This window comes from Stegastes partitus, unplaced genomic scaffold (assembly GCF_000690725.1).
Source record: "Stegastes partitus isolate 25-593 unplaced genomic scaffold, Stegastes_partitus-1.0.2 Scaffold99, whole genome shotgun sequence".
Taxonomy (NCBI): Eukaryota; Metazoa; Chordata; class Actinopteri; family Pomacentridae; genus Stegastes; species Stegastes partitus.
In genome coordinates, this window is record NW_007577830.1 from 399,349 (window position 1) to 420,059 (window position 20,711).

General features: G+C 40.4%; 3 protein-coding genes across 4 annotated transcripts in view; all 3 read right to left on the bottom strand.

The window, feature by feature from the left end:
* ell (elongation factor RNA polymerase II) overlaps positions 1-7,931 on the bottom strand; it is a 35,479-nt gene extending 27,548 nt beyond the window's left edge. Inside the window, exon 1 of the mRNA XM_008277507.1 lies at positions 7,773-7,931. Within this exon, the coding sequence (XP_008275729.1) occupies positions 7,773-7,907 (135 nt within the window). The 5' untranslated portion in view covers positions 7,908-7,931. The remainder of the gene's footprint in view (positions 1-7,772) is intronic.
* Positions 7,932-10,515: 2,584 nt separating this feature from the next.
* fkbp8 (FKBP prolyl isomerase 8) lies at positions 10,516-16,383 on the bottom strand. Its single transcript, XM_008277508.1, has 9 exons — positions 16,315-16,383; positions 15,477-15,747; positions 15,113-15,282; positions 14,847-14,935; positions 14,348-14,568; positions 13,588-13,760; positions 13,426-13,503; positions 11,330-11,467; positions 10,516-11,198 (listed from the first exon to the last, which is right to left on the bottom strand). The coding sequence occupies exons 2-9, from the start codon at positions 15,733-15,735 to the stop codon at positions 11,112-11,114; spliced, it is 1,215 nt and encodes a 404-aa protein (XP_008275730.1). The 5' UTR covers positions 15,736-15,747; positions 16,315-16,383; the 3' UTR covers positions 10,516-11,111.
* Positions 16,384-17,353: 970 nt separating this feature from the next.
* Positions 17,354-20,711, bottom strand: part of ssbp4 (single stranded DNA binding protein 4) — a 107,437-nt gene continuing 104,079 nt past the window's right edge. The window contains exon 17 of one of the 2 annotated variants that reach the window (XM_008277509.1): positions 17,354-20,390. In XM_008277509.1, coding sequence (XP_008275731.1) covers positions 20,310-20,390 — 81 coding nt within the window. In that variant the 3' untranslated portion in view covers positions 17,354-20,309. Of the gene's footprint in view, positions 20,578-20,711 lie in introns of both variants that reach the window. The other variant, XM_008277511.1, reaches the window with a different exon arrangement.

Consider the following 20,711-nt stretch of genomic DNA (forward strand, 5'->3'; position numbering starts at 1 on the left):
CAAGTCTGTCCCTTTAAAATAGCTGCGACAGAACCGTGTCAGACGAGTGTTTGAAGTAACACGCTAGCATGTAGGCTTAATTGGGCCTACTTGTTGGTGTATTTACTGTAACTGGCTCTTCACCACTACAAAGAAACCCTTTGAAGCTCTTAGTGTTTTCCATCTGATGAACGCTGAGCCAACTTTTGATCTCGTGCTTGAAATGAAAGCATTAGATTCTTATGTGTGCGCAATTTCTTTGTTGAAGGGGTAGGATCACTGCATGCAGTGTTTGATAGTCTTCTGTTTATAAAACAGAAATACTAAAAAAATTGGAATGTGCTAAGATGGTTTAAGGTTTGAGATGGATTAAATAAATCCCCATTTTATGCTTCATCATCAAACAACACAGGTTGGTATTCAAAGTGAGTGACACAGAAACCTCAAGAAATCCAAAAAATGTTGTTTCTTCACAATACCACAAAATGTCATTTAATAGCCTTGACAAAACTACAACACAGCTATTCTTTTCAAAGTTATCCACCCTGAATGTAGCACAATAAAAGCACAACATTCCTGGTAATGCTCCAACGCAGTATCAATACTTAACAGTCTTATCACAAAAGAATCATTTCGCAGAAAACTGAAGTAAGCGTTCCCAACTTAATAAACTAAAACTCCTTTTTAGATCTTAATCAGATTTCTTCAAAGAGCTGTCTTCTTCTGGTAATGTCGGGGCTTGACAAAAGAGATGTGAAAGTGATGACTCAGCAGACTTTCATGCTAGAGACAGAAAGACCAAGAACCCTAAAGCAAACAGGGAAAACAACAATTTCACTAACTAATCCTCAAAAAAAAAATGGTGTAAAAAGCCTTTTACAGTTTTAAGCCCTTGAACTTGATTTTAAGTCACTGGAGCATTTCATCTTTCTCCATGACAGCCAGCTTGTCACCCCACCAATTTGGTTTTGATTTAGAACCACACGGACCTGGCATATTTTCTTTTAAGCATGCGATGACTTGTGTCAGGTAAAACGTGGCTTGAAGGAATATGAGATACTTTAAACAACATCTTATCTATTCAACATTTTTATCTCCCATGCTTCTCCCCGGCACTGTGAGTAAATACTTTGGTATAAATCAATGAAATTATCTGTGAGATTTACATGGGATTCTTATTGTCTCGTACTACAGAGGGGAAAACCAATCAAATCCACGCAATATTTTCAATACACTGCTATTGCTTTCAGATGCCTTGCTTCCATTCTTGCATGAAATAAAATAAAATACATCATCGCTTCAAGGCCATTAATTTTCATGGCAAACAGCGGCATTACAAACTATACATGGTAGACCATTTTCATTACCAGTGTTACTAGTGGCTGCAGGTGTAGATGGGTAATTAGGGAACTCCCACAGTGAGTTAATGGTATCTCTGGGAAATTATGTTAGTTCTGCTACCTGAATATTTGATTGCTGCGGGACTTTTTAAATTTGTAACTAAAGGTGGTTAAATATATATGAGACGTACAGTGAGTTTTCAGTGAGTACAGATGTACGATTCTGCACAAACGTTTTAGGTACTTTCGATGTTAAGATTCTTCCACCACGCAATACCATCAGAGAGGCTTCTGATCATTGTGAAGTGCATGCCAATGACCCCAAAGCTATTCATGGCATTATTTCTGAAAGCGTGCTCACTTTACTTTTAGTGCCTACAATGTATGCACAGTGCAGTACATATGCACTTACTGTTCAATCACTGTATATCTTTATTGATGTATTGTCTCACAGTCTGCTGAAAATCAAGATAAAAACACTGTCACCTTAGAGATGGGAAATTATGTTTTTCTAATTTCTACTGACATGTCAAGGCTGACGAGAGTGACAAGAATAAACACTTGGTTTCAGAGGGAGAAAGGCACACAAGGATAGATTGCTAGACCTCGAATAAAAAGAGGAATCTCCTTTCATAATCAGTCTTTTCAAATGCGGAAAAGCCTGCATTGAGTTAGAAGAGATTCCTTCAAGGTTTGGTCTAACTCAGGTTTTTCTGAATTGATGCAGGAATCTTTAAGGTCTTGGCATTGATTCATGATCAACACAAACTACTGAATAAAATAACATCCTTAAGTTAGGCTGTATGCAAACAGAACCCAAATGTTCGTGAAACTGTCCTCAAGCTTCCGTCAGCATGGAACATTTGTACCTGTTTTCATGCAATATACTGTTCCAATATTGATTAAAAAAAAACACAATCACAAAGCATGTTTGTGGACCAAAGACCAAACCATGACCTATGCACTGACAGATCTCTTGAAAATGGCACAGCAGGTCAGGAAGTCTGCACTGTGTGCAGTGACACTGGGTCAGCATGGTCACTTGTGGTAACCCTGACACAGGACAGAGGAACACCATGACATTTAGAGTCATATTTGGCCTTAGTGGTTATGGTCATCTCTTGCAGTGTCCCGTGATCTGCTGAAACTGGGGAGTAAGCATTCCTTAAATAACCATAGCACCGGCAGAGGCCAACCAGCGTCAAGCAGCAAAATCCCCACCCTGTCTCCATTACTTCCCATAGCATTCCCATAGGGGCTGAGACAGGGGGTATATGGCCAAGCCTATAGCCTGTCACCACAAGCACTTAAAGCAAAGATTAATCTTCATCTGTATGAGAATCTTCTGCCCAGCTGACTTAAGTGATATAAAATGGAATGGCTCAGATAAAGGACTACAGAGGGGGTGTCAATGTTTCATCAATGAAAACAGAGAAGTGCCTGTAATCGGTTTACCTGGTGACACCTATCTGTGGTAACGAGGTGAAAAGCTCGTCAAACAATACTGAGGATCTCCTCAGTGCAAAGACTCACTCCAGAGCCAACAAGTATTACGTTTCTAAAACACACAAAGACTAATGACGTTCCTGAGAACACTTTGGAACAATTCAACAATTGTCTATTCCGGCATCTACATATTATGATTTCATGTGCATGGACATGTTCACTGTTGCCTTGTTTAACTGGACCTGACCACAGATGTATTCAAAAGACCTGGATTTAAGACTACATCATTAATTGCATTATTATATTCATTACAGCTACTTATACTTAATTCAAGGGTTTAAATTTGAATTAAATGCAGAATAATAGAGTCAATTGTGCCTTACAAAGTGAGTGTCACTGCTTTGACATTAGTTTATAAGAATCTAAATTTAATACTCTTTTAATTATCTGTTACCTTATTGCAAAACAAAAAGATTTAACTTCCACCAACCAAGATGTTAAACACATAACCCTTGGGCTGCATTTGTTTAACATCATTAACACATGTATTCCTTATTAATTAACAAACACCTCTAACAGTTTATGAATCTATGACGATACATAATCACCACCTGATGTTGTGTTACATCTCTTTATTACCTTTATTTATGGCAAAAACTGGCACTTACAATTGTATTCATCAGGAAACGATTGACACAACATTTATTGCTGAACATTACCAGACAGCAGCTGTATTACTAAAATGTAGGAAAATGTATCAAGGCTCAAAGTCTGTCGATCAATTAATCAATACATGATTGTTACGAATGTGGGCGCTCATGCATGATTTACAATATGTGACAAAACTGTCACAAGGCTTTGCGACTGCAGCAAGTTGGCTGTGTTGACGACAGCCAAGTTGGGTATCTCTATTGTCAAAACAATGGAGTAAGATCTGTGTGTGTGTGTGTGTGTGTGTGTGTAAACTCGTATGGGGGCCTGTGATGGAAGTCTGTTCATTTGATGGACAGACCTGTTCTTTAATTCTCCGTTTTGTACCTTTTGGTCCTAACTCTAGTCTCAATCATTCATTTTCTGGTCACTTCTGACCATGAACACCAAAATGTATTTTGTGTTTATATGATCCTCACTGCAGCTATCATGAAGCCTTACGCCAACCAGACAAAATAAACTCAATTTTTCAGACACACAACACAACAGTCGTGCCACTGATTGTCAGTTTATACACAAGCCTTCCTGTACTGCCTATGAATGTTCATTTTATAATTGTAACAAGCTTAATACTTCAGCTTGATGCTTAAGCGTTTGCTTTTGTGGACTGAGACAGCTGTGTCTTTTGTAATAAGGAAAATGAACTCTCTGAAGCGCTACTGAATCACGCTTTTCAAACAGTGTTTTCCAGTACTTCGCTATAACAACAGTCATCCAGAGACATAATTAAAAACTTTTATCTGTACTCTCCATAACCTTCAGCTTGATGACGCTCGGTCGCCTTACTCATTTCCTTGCTTATGTCACAGCCGGTAAAAAAAGAAAAAGTGAGTCTCTGGGCTGCCAGTCCCGCAGTAGGAGCTCCAGTTCACTCTGTCCTCAGATGTACCAACAGAGGAACCCAGCTGACAGTCACGTTTTATACAGGAAGCAGTAAATGCACTCAACTATTGCTGCTTGGTGACTGTTGCTCAACCTTCTTACAGAAAGCGAAACGCTCAGCAATACTTTTAAGATTCTTCATACACCAAACATGACTACTGGACAGTTTTGCATCTGGTCCGACGTTCTGCACTCGCTTAGCTCATACTGGAATGAAATCAGTCAACCTATAAGAATGTCTTGTTCTCCTCAGTGTAAAAGCATGTAGTGACTTTACAATGACGCAATTAAGAGTTTACCTCTCTTCCTCTTCCTTTTCCAGCTCACCCCAGTAGTTGGGTGCCAGCCAGTGTTAGAATTATGAGGAAGCTGAAGCCTCTCACTAAAAAAGCATCGGAGCCACACTGAAAGCACTATAAGCTCAAGTTTGGAGTGGTGGCACCTCAATACTCAATAGTTAGTGTTGGACCACTGTGCATTTATGAAATGACATTCCAACCTCATAAAATGGTTAATTTGAAAGGAACACACTAATTAACTATCCCCATCGCAGCACAGGAGTTTATGATCTAAGCTGGCCTTAACTTTGAAAGTGGCAGAAAATAGCACATCGCTTCAGTCTCTCAGATGATCCAGTTTGTTTAGTTTTATCTGTAATAAAGCAGATTCTTCCTACATTTCACAACCAAACAAAGAACAACACAAGCACGGGCTAGAAGTTCATACTAATGAAACAAATCTGACCACAATTTTTTTTTCTGCGTAAATGTAAGAAGATATCTATTGTCAGCTGGTGTTTGTAGAAATGCGGTCTGTGCTAGCTGATTTATTTGCACTACTCACTGGTCATACTGTTGGGCTTTAATTGTGGTCTGAATTTCAATGTGGTATTTTTAAATTAGTTCTTTTAAATATGTATGGCTCTGAGCTCTTGTGAGTGCAGATGACTCAGGAGACTCTGGCGTGTATTACTGCTGTAATGCAACATTTACACACACACACACCTAGAATGCAACTGATTTAGACATGCGGCACACCTGCACACTTATGAATACTGTGTGTCATATGGGTGGTTGGTTTGATGTATGCTCGTCATCTGTCATCACGTGCAGCTGCTGTAGCTGGGCTACGACAAAAAGCTGTTGCCGGTCATAATTACAGTGCTTATTTGCCTGTGCCATCTTTATGCATCTCTAAATTAAAGAGAAAGTACACTGTATTGTTATTTAGCACTAAAAAGGCAACCCAAAGTAAGAGATCTCCCCCTGAAACCGTTGACCGTAAAGACACTCCTCCACCCACACAAGAAGCAAAAATGTGAATTAAAGAACTGTCCTAGCCAAGCTGTAGCATCCCCAAAAATGATGCAGCACACACTTTTGTCACCCTACTTCTCCAAGTGCTTGCTTCCCTCTCGCATTCACACTTTTGATAACTCAATAACCCATATCTGGTCGAGGTAATGCAGTACAACTTCAGTAGCAGGTCTGCCTGCCTATACAAGAGGCACTTCACAAGAAAGGTGCACTGTAACTGTTTGACATTTCCACTTTCCTGCTTCTGCAATCCTTTTGGAAACCAAAAATTCATGTTTAAGGTGTACTAATCACTTTTGAAAATGTGAATTACTACTTTGCATATAAATTTGCCAGAGTATGTGTATTTAACATGCCTCTGTAGAATTAAAGGAATGGTGCCAAAGACCGGGCAGCATTCTATTCTCAGGAAAAGCCCTGCCAATATTAACTCTGTAAAACCCGAGCTGCTTGAGACAATCACGTGTACATTGTTCCTATATTGCTAGGAATTATGGGTACTGGTAGAAATACTTGTGGGTAATGTGCTTCAGTTTTTTCCAAATTAAGAATTCAGTTTAACCCGACACAAACCCTGGAAGCTGAAAGATGGCAAAACTTTGCACAACAAACATCCAGTCTGGTGAACACAATCGACAACTGGTAATATAAATGTTCAAATCAAGGATAAGTTTCAGGTAGCGGCTAAAAAAGCGATAAAGCAAACCTAAATCACCAGCAATGCAAGTTGAATGAAGCAGTACAAATCTCTCTGGTTGCATGCCTTTGAAAATCCCCAAATTTACGCTTTTCATTGCAAAAATGTTGCAGTCAACCAAATACGAAAAAATCCCCACATTTCAAATTACCAGAAGTCCTTAAAAACAAACTACTGTTGCTACAATGACCGTCTAATGTTGATTCACCTCGTGTGTCACACATTTGTTTAAGCAAGACTCATCCTATAACTAGTAGTCTCCCAATTATCTGTCACAATTTCATTGTTCCGGTTTATCAGCTGCAGTCCTGCTGTACACAGCCACTGAAGCTGGAGATAAGGCCCTTTCCTCCTGGCCTGCCAGGTTTTCCCTGTCAAATATTTATAGAAGCTGAAACGTTAGATGGCCACCATCAGACTTAAAGCTCTCCACACAAGAAGCCAAGCAAGAAGTAGCAGCAGCAGCAGCAGCAGCAGCAGAGCCATTTCAGAGAGCAGACCTTGAATTCTGTCTCTTTATTTAAAAACCTCACTGCTGACAAAAATAAATGTGTTGGATCTACTGTTTGATAACTCAGTTCTAAAGCTGTAAAGTGCACATGAGCCTTTACTGCCAGTGAAGGGGTTGGGGGGGTTGGGAAGAGAAAATCTTTGCCATGAATACTGGGTACTTTTCCAAATTATTCACCGTGTTGTCATAGACACGTTCGTGGAGTTACCAATTTCAAAGTCAGTGAGGAAAGAGAGCTCATACATCCAAGAGGTAGCTGTTGCCATTATGTGTGGGCTAGTTCAGTTAGCAAGGTTTGCCAAAAAAAAAAAAAAAAAAGATAATAAATTGACAGCTTCTACAAAACTTTCTGGAAACATCTGTACGTACAAGTGAGAAATTCTTATTACAGACATTTTGAGCAAGTTGAAATAAACTGTTGCGCCGGATGAAATAGACAGTTTAGATTATATGTATATATATTTTTTAAATAGACAAAAATAACAACCAGGGTTCAGTGTCCAGTGAGGTGGATAAATGCCCGAGTCGGTGTGAGTCAGGGTGTAGCTGGAGCGAAACGCCGAAAAAAAAAAAAAGAAGCGACACAACATCCAACATCCAGCCAGTTAGCCTCAGCCAGTCGAGGGGCTCAACTGGTCCACTTATGAGCCCCCCTAAAACTAGCCTGGATGTGGCAGCATGAAGGCAGCGAGACTAGAACCGAGTGAAGTGCTGCTGGTGGTGGTGGTGGTGGTGGAGGGGGGGACTGACCTCACTCCGCCTGTCACAGCCGCCGCCGCCGCCGCCAGGACGGCAAACCAACACACACTCACATACACACACACACACACACTCGCACAAAATAATAAATAAATAAAAAAAATGTCACGGTACTGAGAACGGCCGGTTACCTTGCTGCTTTGGTAGCCCTCGAACGCCCTCAGCGCGCTGTCAGTGAGTTTAACGTGGAAGACGGAGACATTGCTGCCGTTGCTCACTCTTCCACAGGACAGTCCGTAGCACTGCTCCTCCTTCAGCGCCGCCATCTTGCTACCGTTCCCACCACGCGCACGGACGCACTCTGTCGTAAACCGAGAACTCCCGTTGCTTTTCAATGAATATTCAATGACCGCTCACCGGTGATGAAGTCACCGGGTGGTAATGAAGCCCCGCACGCTCGTGTATTGAATTTTAAAATTATATATATTTCCACTACAATACATAAACACACCAAATATTGTTATATTATTATCCTGCTTTACTTTTAAAATAAAAAAAAATAAAAAAATCTTTGAAGAATTTTACTACTTTTACTCACAGCTAGTACACAACAGGTGACTCGTACGATATATTTTTAAACTATTCTATTTCCTAATTTTATATAATTAATAAGCCACTAAATGTGAATTCCTCACAGCATGTACTAACCAGCATTGCCCATCAGTAATGCGTAGGAACAGGGAAACGATAGGTCATCTGATTGCGTCAGGGAGACGTCAGTGTCTGGAGGAAAAAAGACACAGAAAAACACACACACACACTTGGCTTGTGGGTATCCTGAAAACTTATTCAGCTGTAAACAAATAAAACAGTAAGGAATGTAAATAAAGCATGTTTAAGGGATGTCAGGGACTTTTAGCAAGCAAAAAAAAAAAGGCGAGAAAGTTTATTTCATGTTTAGAAGTTTTCAAAGGTAAAAACAGTTGAAAGATAAAGCACAGCAGAACAAAAATAAAATGATTAAAATGAATCAAAACAATTTAAAAAGTACAAACAAGTTGAAGAAGTGCAGGCAATAAAAGTACAGGCAGTTTACACCAGACTTTATTTTTTAAAAAAAGTATAAAAAGTTAATCTTTTTTTTTAAATTCAACTTTTAATTAACTGTCTTCAGCATGCTTTAAAAAAAAAAAAGGCTACCCTTGGGGCAAGTTCCGATGGGAGCTGGTTCCAGCAGTGGGCAGCATAATGACTAAACACCATTTTATGATGTCTGGTCTGAATTCTGGACACCACTAATTTACCAATCCCAGCAGATGTGAGACATCTACCAGGCTTCAGCAAACATATTTCAGATTTATTTTGGGCCCGGATCATTCAGAGAATTAAAGGCAATATGTAGGGCCTTGAATTCAATCCTGTATCTAACTGGAAGCCTGTGCAGGAACTCAGAATTTGGGGAGATGTGCTCTCTCTTTTCTTAGTGTTTGTCAGTGTTCTAGAAGCAGCATCATGAATGACTTGCAGATGTTTAGGGGTCTTATGAGGGAGGCCAGTGAGGCGAGCATTATGGAAGTCCACTTTACATGTAATAAAAGCATGAATCTGTTTTTCTAACTCTAGGTGTCTCAGTTTGGCCATGTTTTTAGGATGCCCGCTTTGGTGTGATTGCTGAAGTTCAGATCTTTAGTTGTCAACCCCAGATTCTTGACCTAGGCGATCTTAAGGTAAGTCCAGGTTTACTTGTCTGGTAGAGGCCCGTCTATAGCGATGATATTTTAAAATCCTTGCAACCACGATCACAAGGCACAAATACAGCAGAGCACCTGTAATGGCTGGTCGATCAGGAACATCCCACGAAACCGTTCCATAGCTGTCAATACTCCATTACATACATTGGCAGAAAGCATTAGAATACAAAAAAAGGGAAACTGTGGTTTGATAATAGACATATTTTATTAGTGATGAATACAAATTTAACAAAAGCAGGGAATGCCAGGAATTTTTCAGACCACTTCATAAGTCAGCGAATGTTAAGGGTTGATGCAATTTTGGCTCTATGTGCTGACCGTCGACTCTGAAGAAGCCATGGAGTTGGTAGGGTCGGTCACATTTAGTGGATGTAAGAAAGCAATGAGCAAAAAACAGTGGAATAAATTAACATCTAAAAGGATCTAAAAGGTAAAACATCACAGGAAAAAAAACAAAACACATACCCAACATGGTACTTGAAGGGTCATCCTTCAACATTTGGTCTGAATCATCAAAAATTGAGGTATAATTGACTGAAATCAAAGTCAAGTCTCCCTCCGCCCAACCAGAGAAACTACACGTACCATCTCTGCATTGTTTTAAAGGTAATAACTGCGTCTCAATTACCAAAACAAACAAACAAAAAAAAACATCCATTATCTAGACACCGCTTAATCCTCACTAGGGTTATGGGGGGCTGGAGTTTATTCCAGCCAACTTAGGGCAAAGGCAGGGGACACCCTGGACAGGTCACCAGTCTATCACAGGGCTACACTTAGAGACAGACAACCAAGCACACTCACATTCACACCTACGGACAATTTAGAATCACCAATTAACCTCAACATGTTTTTGGACTGTGTGGGAGGAAGCCAGAGAACCCGGAGAGAGAACGGGGAGAACATGGAGACTCCACACAGAAAGATCCTGGTGTCCTCACTGGGACGTGAACCAGCAGCCTTCTTGCTGCGAGGCAACAGTGCTACCAACTGCGCCACCTTGCAGCCCAAACAAAAAACATAAATGGGTGATTTGAGAAATATTGAAAAGTACAGTTTATCTACATGAGCAGATGATTTTATGTATCTACAGATGAGTGACCAAGAACAAACCTCAGCGTATGCAACACAAAATGGATTCAATATGAATGAATCAACTAAAGAAAAACTGAAAACATGGGTGTAAAAATTAAACTGCTGTTGGACTGCATTTCATCCTACAGGTGTTGTTTTTATTTCTGGTCACTTAGTGTACTTATGTGTAGATTCAACATGAAACATTGTACCGTGGCAAAGTGAAATCCCATCTGGATAATAAAATAACTGGACAACATGATGCTTTAAAACTATAGCATCACTATAGGACCATATCACAATAGCTATTCTTTAAAAATATTTTTAAATAGCTACTATCTGCATCTATTTTTATTATAAATGCTCAAATAATCCAACATTAACTACCAGAGACACAAACAATGGCAGCAAAAAAACCCCAAAAAACAAACAGTGTCTGGCAATGTGACAGATATGCACAAACCTACACATTTAAAAGGTTGGAAATATATCTCTCATATGCAATTAGTGATGATTTATTATTTGTCACATATAGTTCTCAAACATAGCAGAGAAAAGAGAGTGACAGTGAAGAGGCGACTGACCGACTGACATTTCCACCCCCTTTGGCCAAAGGTCAGAAGGCACTGCCAGCTGTGCTTCTGTGTTTAGGCTCTCCCACTGCAGGCCATGGGACTGGTCAGGCCATCACTACAGGCTCTTGCTTCAGTTTCTAGCAGCTATGACAACGGATAAAGCTACACCGCCGATGGCTACTGCAGTGGCACCAAAGAGCCACTTCCAGCTCAGACCCTGGGGGAATAAATGTAGAGCGCATGTTAGGTGGGTTGAATACCATGACACAGACGAAAAACAAGATATTCATCACTTAAAATATTCATTTAGATGCATGATGCTTTTTTCTGAGGCAATGGCTGTCTCACCCATGAAGACTTGGCCCGGTGTTTCTGTGTGCCGCTGCTGCTGGAGGGGTTACCCAGCATCTTCTTATACATGGCCTGCTCTGCTCCCCTCTGCTCCGAGTGCTTCTTCACCAGCTTGGAGAGCTCTGCATGGATTGTCTATACAAGAGAGACGAGACGAAAACATATTGCAGGCTCCAGTTCTAATTTGTCTACCAATGACATGTATAAAACAAAGTCCTGCTCCTGTATAACAACCCGAGTCTGGTTTCCTTGGTAATGATAACGTGTCAGGATGATAATAACCCTTACATCAACAGACACAAGCAGTGACCAAGTGGTGTGGAAAGCACGAAAAATAGCCATAATCACCGGGCTTTTCAAAAGAAAGACGACCAATATTTTTTTTCTTTAATTGTTATGGTTAGAAAAAGCATTGATTAAACGCTTAACATAAATAAATACCGGAAAAGTGTTTATGCTATTCTTTGTTGTCTTCCAAGAAATCACAGGCTTGCAACACAAAATTAGCCTGCAATTTAGCCCACATGTCCACACAATTATTCCAGGATATGGGTTCAGTTATTGTTCCAGCGTAGTCTCAGATCTGAGTCACTTCGCTGCTCTTAAAGCTGGTGAGTGACTAAGCAAACCAGGGTTTTCAGAGCCAAAAAACATTTCTGCTTAGTAAAAGCCCTCCAGAAAACCTGATAGAGCGCCATTACATAGAGCTTACCGTAATGTTCACTTAATACTAATTGTATTTTTGAGTGCAGTCTACCTGGGAAGATCAGTTGAGAGCAGAAAGTCAGTGTCTCTGTCTGTACAAGTTCTTACCCTGAGGATTTAACGGTTCCTACCTACTGCTAACAGTAAGAAGATACACTTACAGCTGGGCACCCTTGGCGAGTTGGCACTGCTATTATACAATCAACTACCCACCAAGAAGACCATAATGACACGACACTGACTTGTCCCCGGGGGAAAGGATAAAATAAGCTAAACAAATGTGTAACATCCTGTCCTTTGAGCATCTGCGTGTCCAAATACTGGGCCGAGACAGTCTGAGGCTGTCTAAACTGGAACTGTCAGGCTGCATGTCATTTCATAAAGTAAACAAACCACAGACAAATAAATCTCCTCTCATCCATTTGTGTTTAAGATAGAGGGCGTGAATAGCTGACACCAGTGTAAAAAATGCAGACAGTATGTCTCTCTGTGCTCGGTGAAGAGAAAGATAGTGCGTCATCTTGTCACTTCATGATGCCTGCGCCTGTTTAAGACCGCCTCATTGATTATAATGAGAGCGTCCTGGCATTGTCACAGAAGCACACCCACTGTTCTCGCTGCTAGAACATGGGGTTATTTAGGGAGCCTTGTTTATTATTATAACACTGAGAGACAAATCCATTTTAGCATTAAAACATCACATCCAGCACCAAATTAGACATGCATTGACACACACACTATTGTAAACATACACAAGGATGACAGTTATGAAATGGAACAACTATGCCAGGCAAAAGGGCTTTTAGGTGCATGCCATCGACAACATCTTTGTACTGCAGATATGGAAAGAACAGACATTCAGATACTTCAGATTCCCAACTGCGCAGAGGCCCATTTTTTTCAGCAGCTCGCCTAGGATACACTAACAGAAAATGTAATAGCGCATTGCATTTACACTGCATGTGTTGGCTGAAAAGTGGTGTACAGGCCATGTGCTGTTTGACAGATTGGTGTAGGACTGAAGTTCTGGGCACGAGTAGCATGCTGCTGCAGCTTACAGCTGATCCAAGAAGCCCACACACTTGGATAAATCCTGTGCGATGGTCTTGTGCAGCCAAAGAACCACATATACCCAGTTGTATAAGCAGGAGAATAGAAACAGTGGCTCGGCATTAGATATGGCTGGGGTACAGGGCAAACCTATTTACAGCAACAACATGAAAACAGATCCTCTGAAATGATGAATCAGCAGTCCACCTGACCTTGCACTGCTAACCAAGTGATATTTTACCCTATAGCACCATCTACTGGCCATAACAGTAGACTACTATTTCTCTATTCTAAAACACACAATTTATCAAAAACTACTAAGATAATTCCAAAAGTACCTTGTTGCTTGGTTCCAGCTTCAGTGCCTTCCTCAACGTTTGAATGGCTTCTGTGTATTCACCTTGCAGGGCCAGCACCTGAAGTGTGAGCACATAACTGTTATCAAATGAGTCTGCCAGAGTTCAACAAAAAGAAACTGAAAGAACTAGAACAATATGTACCTTGCCCATGCGGAAAAGTGCTTTTATGTTGTCTGGCTGGTGCGCAAGCGCTAAGACGCAAGATTTAAGTGCTGCCTCATAGTGGTCCAGTTTGAGCTGAGAAGCGGCCATGTTGTTGAGACACTTTACTTTCACATCCATCAGCTCATTTTCCTCCTCAGGGGTAATGTCAACTATAACAGAAGACACAACATTGAAACAATGATAATAAAAAAAATAACACAGTATAAAGGCCACATAAAAAGAGAACCTTGGACTTAGACCTGAAGGAGATTTCCAGTTTATTTTAGCCTGATGTATTTCACATTACAGTGGCTATTGTGGCTTAGCATTGTGGCGAGCTTTGTACCCTCCACCTTTATTGCAGAGATTCAAGAAGGAGAGGAGTTACACTAAACAGCTTGTGAACAGCATTGAGCAGGGTTGAGCCTTTAACAAAAATGAATCGTGTTTGTATTCAAGTCTGACCCAAAGCAAACACTGACATTAGTTACGTATTATTTTGTGCATACAAGTTTGTAATTATACTGTCTAACAAGCATCATTAAAATGATTGAACATTTGTTTGTCATGAGTTAATCAGTGACTTTTTCCTGTCTTTTAACTATGTCAGATGGAGTACCAGTTAGATTTTAATTTGCAGCCTCCTGTTGCTTAAGGGGTAAACTTACAAAACTGTATAATGAAAGTAAACAACAATAAACAGAGAATCCTGTTTTATTACAATAAAACTTCCACTGACTCCTGACATGCATCTCACCTTTAGAACTAGACTCTGTTATTTGCAGGGCAATGCTATATGAGTTGACAGCAAAAGCATAGTCCCCACGCTGATAATGGACATTGCCCCGCTCTCTCTTATGGCTGGCCAGGGCAATCTTTTCTACAGGGGGCAGCAGCTCCAGGTCTGGAGCATCAGTAGCTTCTAGCAGTTCGACTTCAAGGGAAAGCTCAGCGTTTGGGGGAACCTCGGGTTCAAGACTGTCAAGGGGAAGGAACACAGGCACAGTCAAGAGATGAGGAAGTAAAACACACCACATACTAGGTTACAGACAAAGAATTTTAACTGTCACCCGTCCAAGTAGAGAAAACACAGCTACACCATTTTGTTCTATAGCAAGAAAAGGAATTAACATGTCTTTGTGAACGGTAAAAATTAAAGTGGAGTTCAAATGCAGCTTTTATATGATTGGATTTTTCTGGCTACATTACAAGAACAGTTCTGTGGCTTTAGCAGCTAGATTTAAACACATTCCTACCTTCCCCGGGCACCATATGCATATTTAGCATCAGTCTGGATGAGTGCCTTCTCTTTCATTTCCATGAGCTGCACTGTTAGATCCAGTGCCTGAAAGAAGAAAAGTTTCTCTGCAGTAAATTACTGGTATGTATAATGTAACACCAAGTACCTCCATTAACATAAAGTTAATTATGCATAACCCAACATACGAATGTGAAACTTCTCACATACATTCTTTGCCACTTCAAAGGAACATAAAACAAATTGAGCATGATGCGGTTTTACCTGAATGACATCCCCATCTCCCACAGTGAAAGAGAGGTCAGGCTGCTCCACTAGAAGCGTTCCATCCATCAGATAGGTTTTAAGATTAATCTTCACATTCTGTCCTTTCTGTGGCCGACTGTCTCTTCCTTCCCCTGCCTCCAGTGCTTTTATCTTTAGCTGGCCATTTCCTGGAAACACACAGTAGTGATTTCAGTCACTCGCAGAACTGATCCCAGTCCAATAGCTGGAGCAATCACGAGTCAAAAATGTGCTTGGAAATCACAACGCTTTGGGCTGTGGGGGTGGATTTGATCAGGACACTTAATAAACATTAAACAGGAATATACTGTCGTATAATATGTCATGTGCATTTGTTACATACCTAACACATCAACCCATTCGTCCACTTGACCTGTAGGTTCTGGGTCCACGTCTGTATTTTTATTTTCTGACTTATCTGTGTTTCTACTCTTCCCACCCCCGGCATCTTCCAGAGGAGGTGGGTCGTCATCAATGTCATCTTCATCCAAAACCTCGAAGTCTTCCCCGCTGTCCAGCAGTGAGGTTTGCCCATTTTTCTTAGCTGGTGGCGCATTATCGTGGCTATCTGGAGCGTCCATGGTCTCCGCTCTTTCAGTCATTGGTAAAACACTCTGATAAAGAAGGAGAGAAACAACTTTAAAACACACAGCCTTGCTCACTTCTGCAGCCGTCTGTCCCCAAACCAGAACCACAGTTTCAATCATGTACGAGCCCTTAAATCACAGTTTAAAGATGAATCTGCTGCTATCTGTCATCATAACTACAGTGAGCTTGTTCTCATGCTAACACAGCATCTAAATAAAATAAGCCACACGAAACCATGCATCATTGTTGTAATTTCAGACACAACACGTTGTATCATAATCACACCTTCACCTGAACGTTACCCCTTAACGCCTATGCGAACAAGGCAAAGCTAGCCACGCGTTTTCCAGAAGTTTCTGACAAGTTATCTCACTGCTGCTGTGTCCCCAAGCGGCTAGCATGCTACTAGCATTAGCTGTAATCTAGCTAGTTGTGCAGCTAGCTAGCTAGCTACTTAACTGTTAAGTGAACGTTCTGTGACTGTTTTCCCCTCGTCTTTCAATGAACCACCGCCTTTATCGACTTCAGATAGAGGCAGTCAGTCTGAATGTCGTGCGTGATAAAGGCTTTTATCAAAATAAACAGAAACTTACCTTCAAATATTATCTATGAAGAGCCTTGTTTTGGTCCTGGGCAACCTTCCCCGTCAGGATACAGTAGTGAAGTTAGGTTGCTGTTGGGCAACCGGAGCCAAGTGGGATATTTATATGTTGTGAGTGATCAACGTGAAACTGACTTCGAAGTGATGTCAACAAGCTGCTTCCTGTTAACCTTGAGCTCCTGCGCGTCTATTGGACATTTCTGTGCACGTTCATATTTTGCTTAACAGACATTTAGAAGACTGAACTTAAGTTATTCATATTATACAATCAATATTTTTTCCAAATTTAAAGAACCTAAATTGAGCTATGTCTAAATGAACAGCATTCAACTGTCTTTAAAATTACAAAATTAGCAATAATTGAGCTTCTGATTGCACACAGCAGGACTTTACTATAATTCTCTGGTGTCTGGCTTATATGGAGGAATACTTTCATTTTCAATATTTGTATGAGAATTGTAGTGTGTGAGTTTAACCTAAAGCAAATCTGATAATCAGAGCCTTAGTTAAACATGAATAATTTAACGTTTTAAATAGGCTTATGATAAAGTATTTAAAAAAAGTTAAACTAAAGCACTTTAATCCTTTTAAACCACATACATTAAGTCTTTTTGAATTTACCACCACCCTTCACGCCTTAGCCAGAATCTAAATCAAAGAGTAGAGTTTATTTTATAAGTAATCAGAGTCATTCCATATAGCTGGTAGACAATACAAGCATATGAAATTATTTAACTTCACAATTTTTGAAAGCCTACTATTTATTTATGCACTGTATAAAACATCCATAGGATCGTAATTGTTGATAAATACCAATAATTTTGCACCTTTGTTGTAAATAACAGCATTTTTGGTGCCTTGAATTTCCCCAAGGGGATGAATAATCTATCTATCTATCTATCTATCTATCTATCTATCTATCTATCTATCTATCTATCTATCTATCCAGCTATCCAGCTATCCATCTGTGTGTGTAAAATAAAGGCTAAAAGTTAAATGCGAGCTCAGAGGAAGAGATTCAAACAACCAGGAAAAATCAAATGACATTTATTATTGATGCATTGTTTCTTTTCTGATAAGCAAATTATCTGTTTTTCTTTCAGTCTAAAGAAACTTTACAATATAAAGAAACATACAAAGAACATCTTTATTACCTACACAAGACACCTAAGTCCCTAAGACAAGATTCTGAACTATCCTACCATGAAATACAAAGCAAACCCAAGAGACAGACTGCTTCATATTGAATACTGCCGTGTCATCAGAAAGGACCATGAATGGTACAGGAGAATCATTTATATCCCCTTCCTTTTGAATCCCCCACCCCTCCTCCCCCACCCCCAACTCAATATAACCACCCCGCCCGACCAGCAAATCTTCCTAATGGTACAGTATTATACATCACAATAGAAGTACAGAGATGGCCAACGATCGATATACACAGAGGACTGAGAGAGGATCAGTGAGAGAGCTTCAAACTATACAACGCTATTACAGGAGCGAATAGCAAAGGACACAGTTTTTCCCCATAAGTATTACTTTTTGATCTGTTCTTGATTTTAAAATGAGGTTTCTCTTAAGTGTTTTTTACCTTTTTTAAAAGTTTTCTTAAATTGATAAAAATCCTTCATATTAAAAACTGCAATATGAGGTCACATGTTTTTGATTTGTTTTTTTTCCTTTCTTGTGAGAAGATGCCCTTTGGAAAAAATTATTCACACGATTTCTCAAAACCAACAGCGACTTTGAACTGAAACACAAGGAGTCAAGGGCAGAGCGAGGACGCTACAGCATGTTTGCTTCTCTCTGTCCTGTCCTCTCTCTGTCCCATCCTCCCCACCATACAAGTCTTTAGTATACAGTCTGCATTAAGAGTGTTACTGTATTCTATACATTTAGCCACGTTTTACTGTATTCTATAAATTTAGCCACATGAGCCAAATAGTCACCTTTCTCTATGCAAAAAAAAACATGGACAGTTTTTTATTTATAATTTACTTTCAGCTGTATTCATTGGTAGTGACTGACATATCAAAACATGTCAATGATATCAAAATGCATTATACAGTATTTACAAAAAAGAAAAATTAAAGGGTGGGGGTTTGGGGACGGGATCGGAGGAAAAGAAGGGAGGCGTGTGTCACTACATAGAAGGAAAACACTGGAGAGAGTGATTCCCCAGGCCACCGAAAGCCCAAATCCTGGAGATCTCCCTGTTGAATTCTGGGTACAATCTGTTCACATTGATATCAGGCAATTAATAAGTACATCACCATCACCCACAGAGGCTACAATGTCTGTTTAGTTATCGTTGAACACAGCTAAGTGCAAGTGTGGTGCCGTGAGAGATACGTTTATCCCTTTGAAACAGTGAGCGTTGATCAGGTCGAGAGTACGGAACATAGAGAAAGAAAAGAAATTAAATAGCGTAATATGGAACTATGCTTTTCTCTGTGTGTGCAGATTCTATGGGCTTTAATTATTTTTCTCAGTTGAATACATTTAAAATAAAGACAATCTGCTGAAAACAATCCACAAAATGGAAGTATATCCATTACAGAAGTTTGCTATTGTTGTTCCTCTTCGTTGTGGCTGCAAACCTCAAAGGTGCATCACTCTGCTCCCATCATCAGCACTCCCACAGTGAGGGAACCGGTTGATGGGAACTCCACAGAGACAGTTATTTTGCCCGCGTCGTCTGGGTTAAGAAAGTGGATCATACAGGATCGCTGAGTTCAACCCAAACGCAAAAGAATGAAAGGCTTCACGAGCTCGTCAGAGGTCCCGCAATCTCTCCGAGTCCAAAAGGAGACGCTGTCGAGAGACCAAGAACGAAGCCTGAGAGGAAAACGGTGCCACTTTGGAGTCCACAATGAGGTCGAACATAGTGATGAAGGGGGGAAAGGAACCACATCTTTAGGATTCACAGACAACTTGTAAATAACAAATCAGAAAACAACCACAATACAAGCTAAATATGTTGTATTTACATACAAAGACCAAATCCATAGAAGAGACGAGAGGAAATCCACGAAACGCTCTCAATCTCCGCCTGTTACTGAATTAGAAACGGCACCTGTCCCGAAATCCCCGGAGCCATTTTCTAGCAGTAAAAACGTCGTGAGAAGGGTTGCTTATTAAGACGAGATACCTACGCGTCTGATCAGTCAGGTGCATCGACAGACACTTTGTACCAGAAACACTGACGCTCCGAGCGAGCCCCTGCTTTAACTGTATGGCTAGTTTTCTCTGAGACACTAACGTCTCAGCGCAAACCTCTTCATCGGAGGGGATTTACTCCTCCTTTGAAGGTTTGGGGACAACATTTAGGAGCCAAAGACACAAACTACGACTTCAGAAAGAAAGTATGTGAAGTGACGAAAAAAACAAGACAAAACAACAAATAACCTAAAATCATGTAAACAGAAAAATCATTGTGCATTTTTCGTGTGTGCTTATTCTGTCATTGTTGATGCTGCTGCTGCTGCTGCTGCTGAGATAAAATGTGCCCTTTACAGGAAATCATAACTACATTAGTAGAATAATATCAATTATGAAAATTAGAACAATAATATTATCATCAACAGCAAAAAAAATACAAACATTTAATGAAAACCATTCTTGCCCTAAAATAACATTATGAGTTCATCTTTTTTTTTTTTTTTTTTCTTTTTTCCAAATCAATCCTGCCACAGGAGCAGAGGTTTTTTTTTTTGTTTTGTTTTTTTAAATGAGGGTTTTCGGCCCAGTGTCAGTCAGCTACTGCGAGCCCTCATAGCTTGTGATCAGCATGATATAAATGGTGGGGTGACGGTGGGATAGAGCTGAATGCAGAGGGGGCATCTTGAATCGGGCCCGGTTTTGGATTTGGGAGAGGCGGGCTCGGGGCATGTTCGGCCTTTCGCTGTCCGAGGGGCCCTCGACGAAGGGCCCCAGCAGGCGAGGAGATGCGGAGAGGAGATCCCTTCCTGCTGCTCGGAGGCCGTTTCATGCTCTTACACCCATTTTGCAGGCGTTGGGATGTTGGGCCTTGAGGGGAGTCCTGCTTTCCAGGGGGATCCCCAGGGGCTGTGTGGCACAGCACACCATCCACGAAGAGGAGGAGGAGGAGGAGGAGGAGGAGGGACAGGGAGAGTAATGCAAGACGCACCGGGGGTGGATGGGAAAGGGAGATAAAGGGAGATGAAAAAGTAAAATAAAAGATAAAATAAAATAAAAAAAAAAATCACACACTCATCGTCATGTTGGGTGAATACTGTAAAGAGAGAAAAAAAGACAGGGAGGGGGAAAAAAGATAAGCCAATACTATATTAAACTTGTTACACTACCCAGTTTAAGATGAAAGCAATACAACTACCTAAACTAAAATGCCATGTCCAGTACACCAGC

Coding starts and splice junctions, on each gene's coding strand:
- fkbp8 (XM_008277508.1), bottom strand. CDS start 15,735: ATGACTGAAAGAGCGGAGACCATGGACGCTCCAGATAGCCACGATAAT. Junction 15,283..15,476: donor CGAATGGGTTGATGTGTTAG/GTATGTAACAAA, acceptor GTGTGTTTCCAG/GAAATGGCCAGCTAAAGATA. Junction 11,199..11,329: donor ACCGGGCCAAGTCTTCATGG/GTGAGACAGCCA, acceptor TTATTCCCCCAG/GGTCTGAGCTGGAAGTGGCT.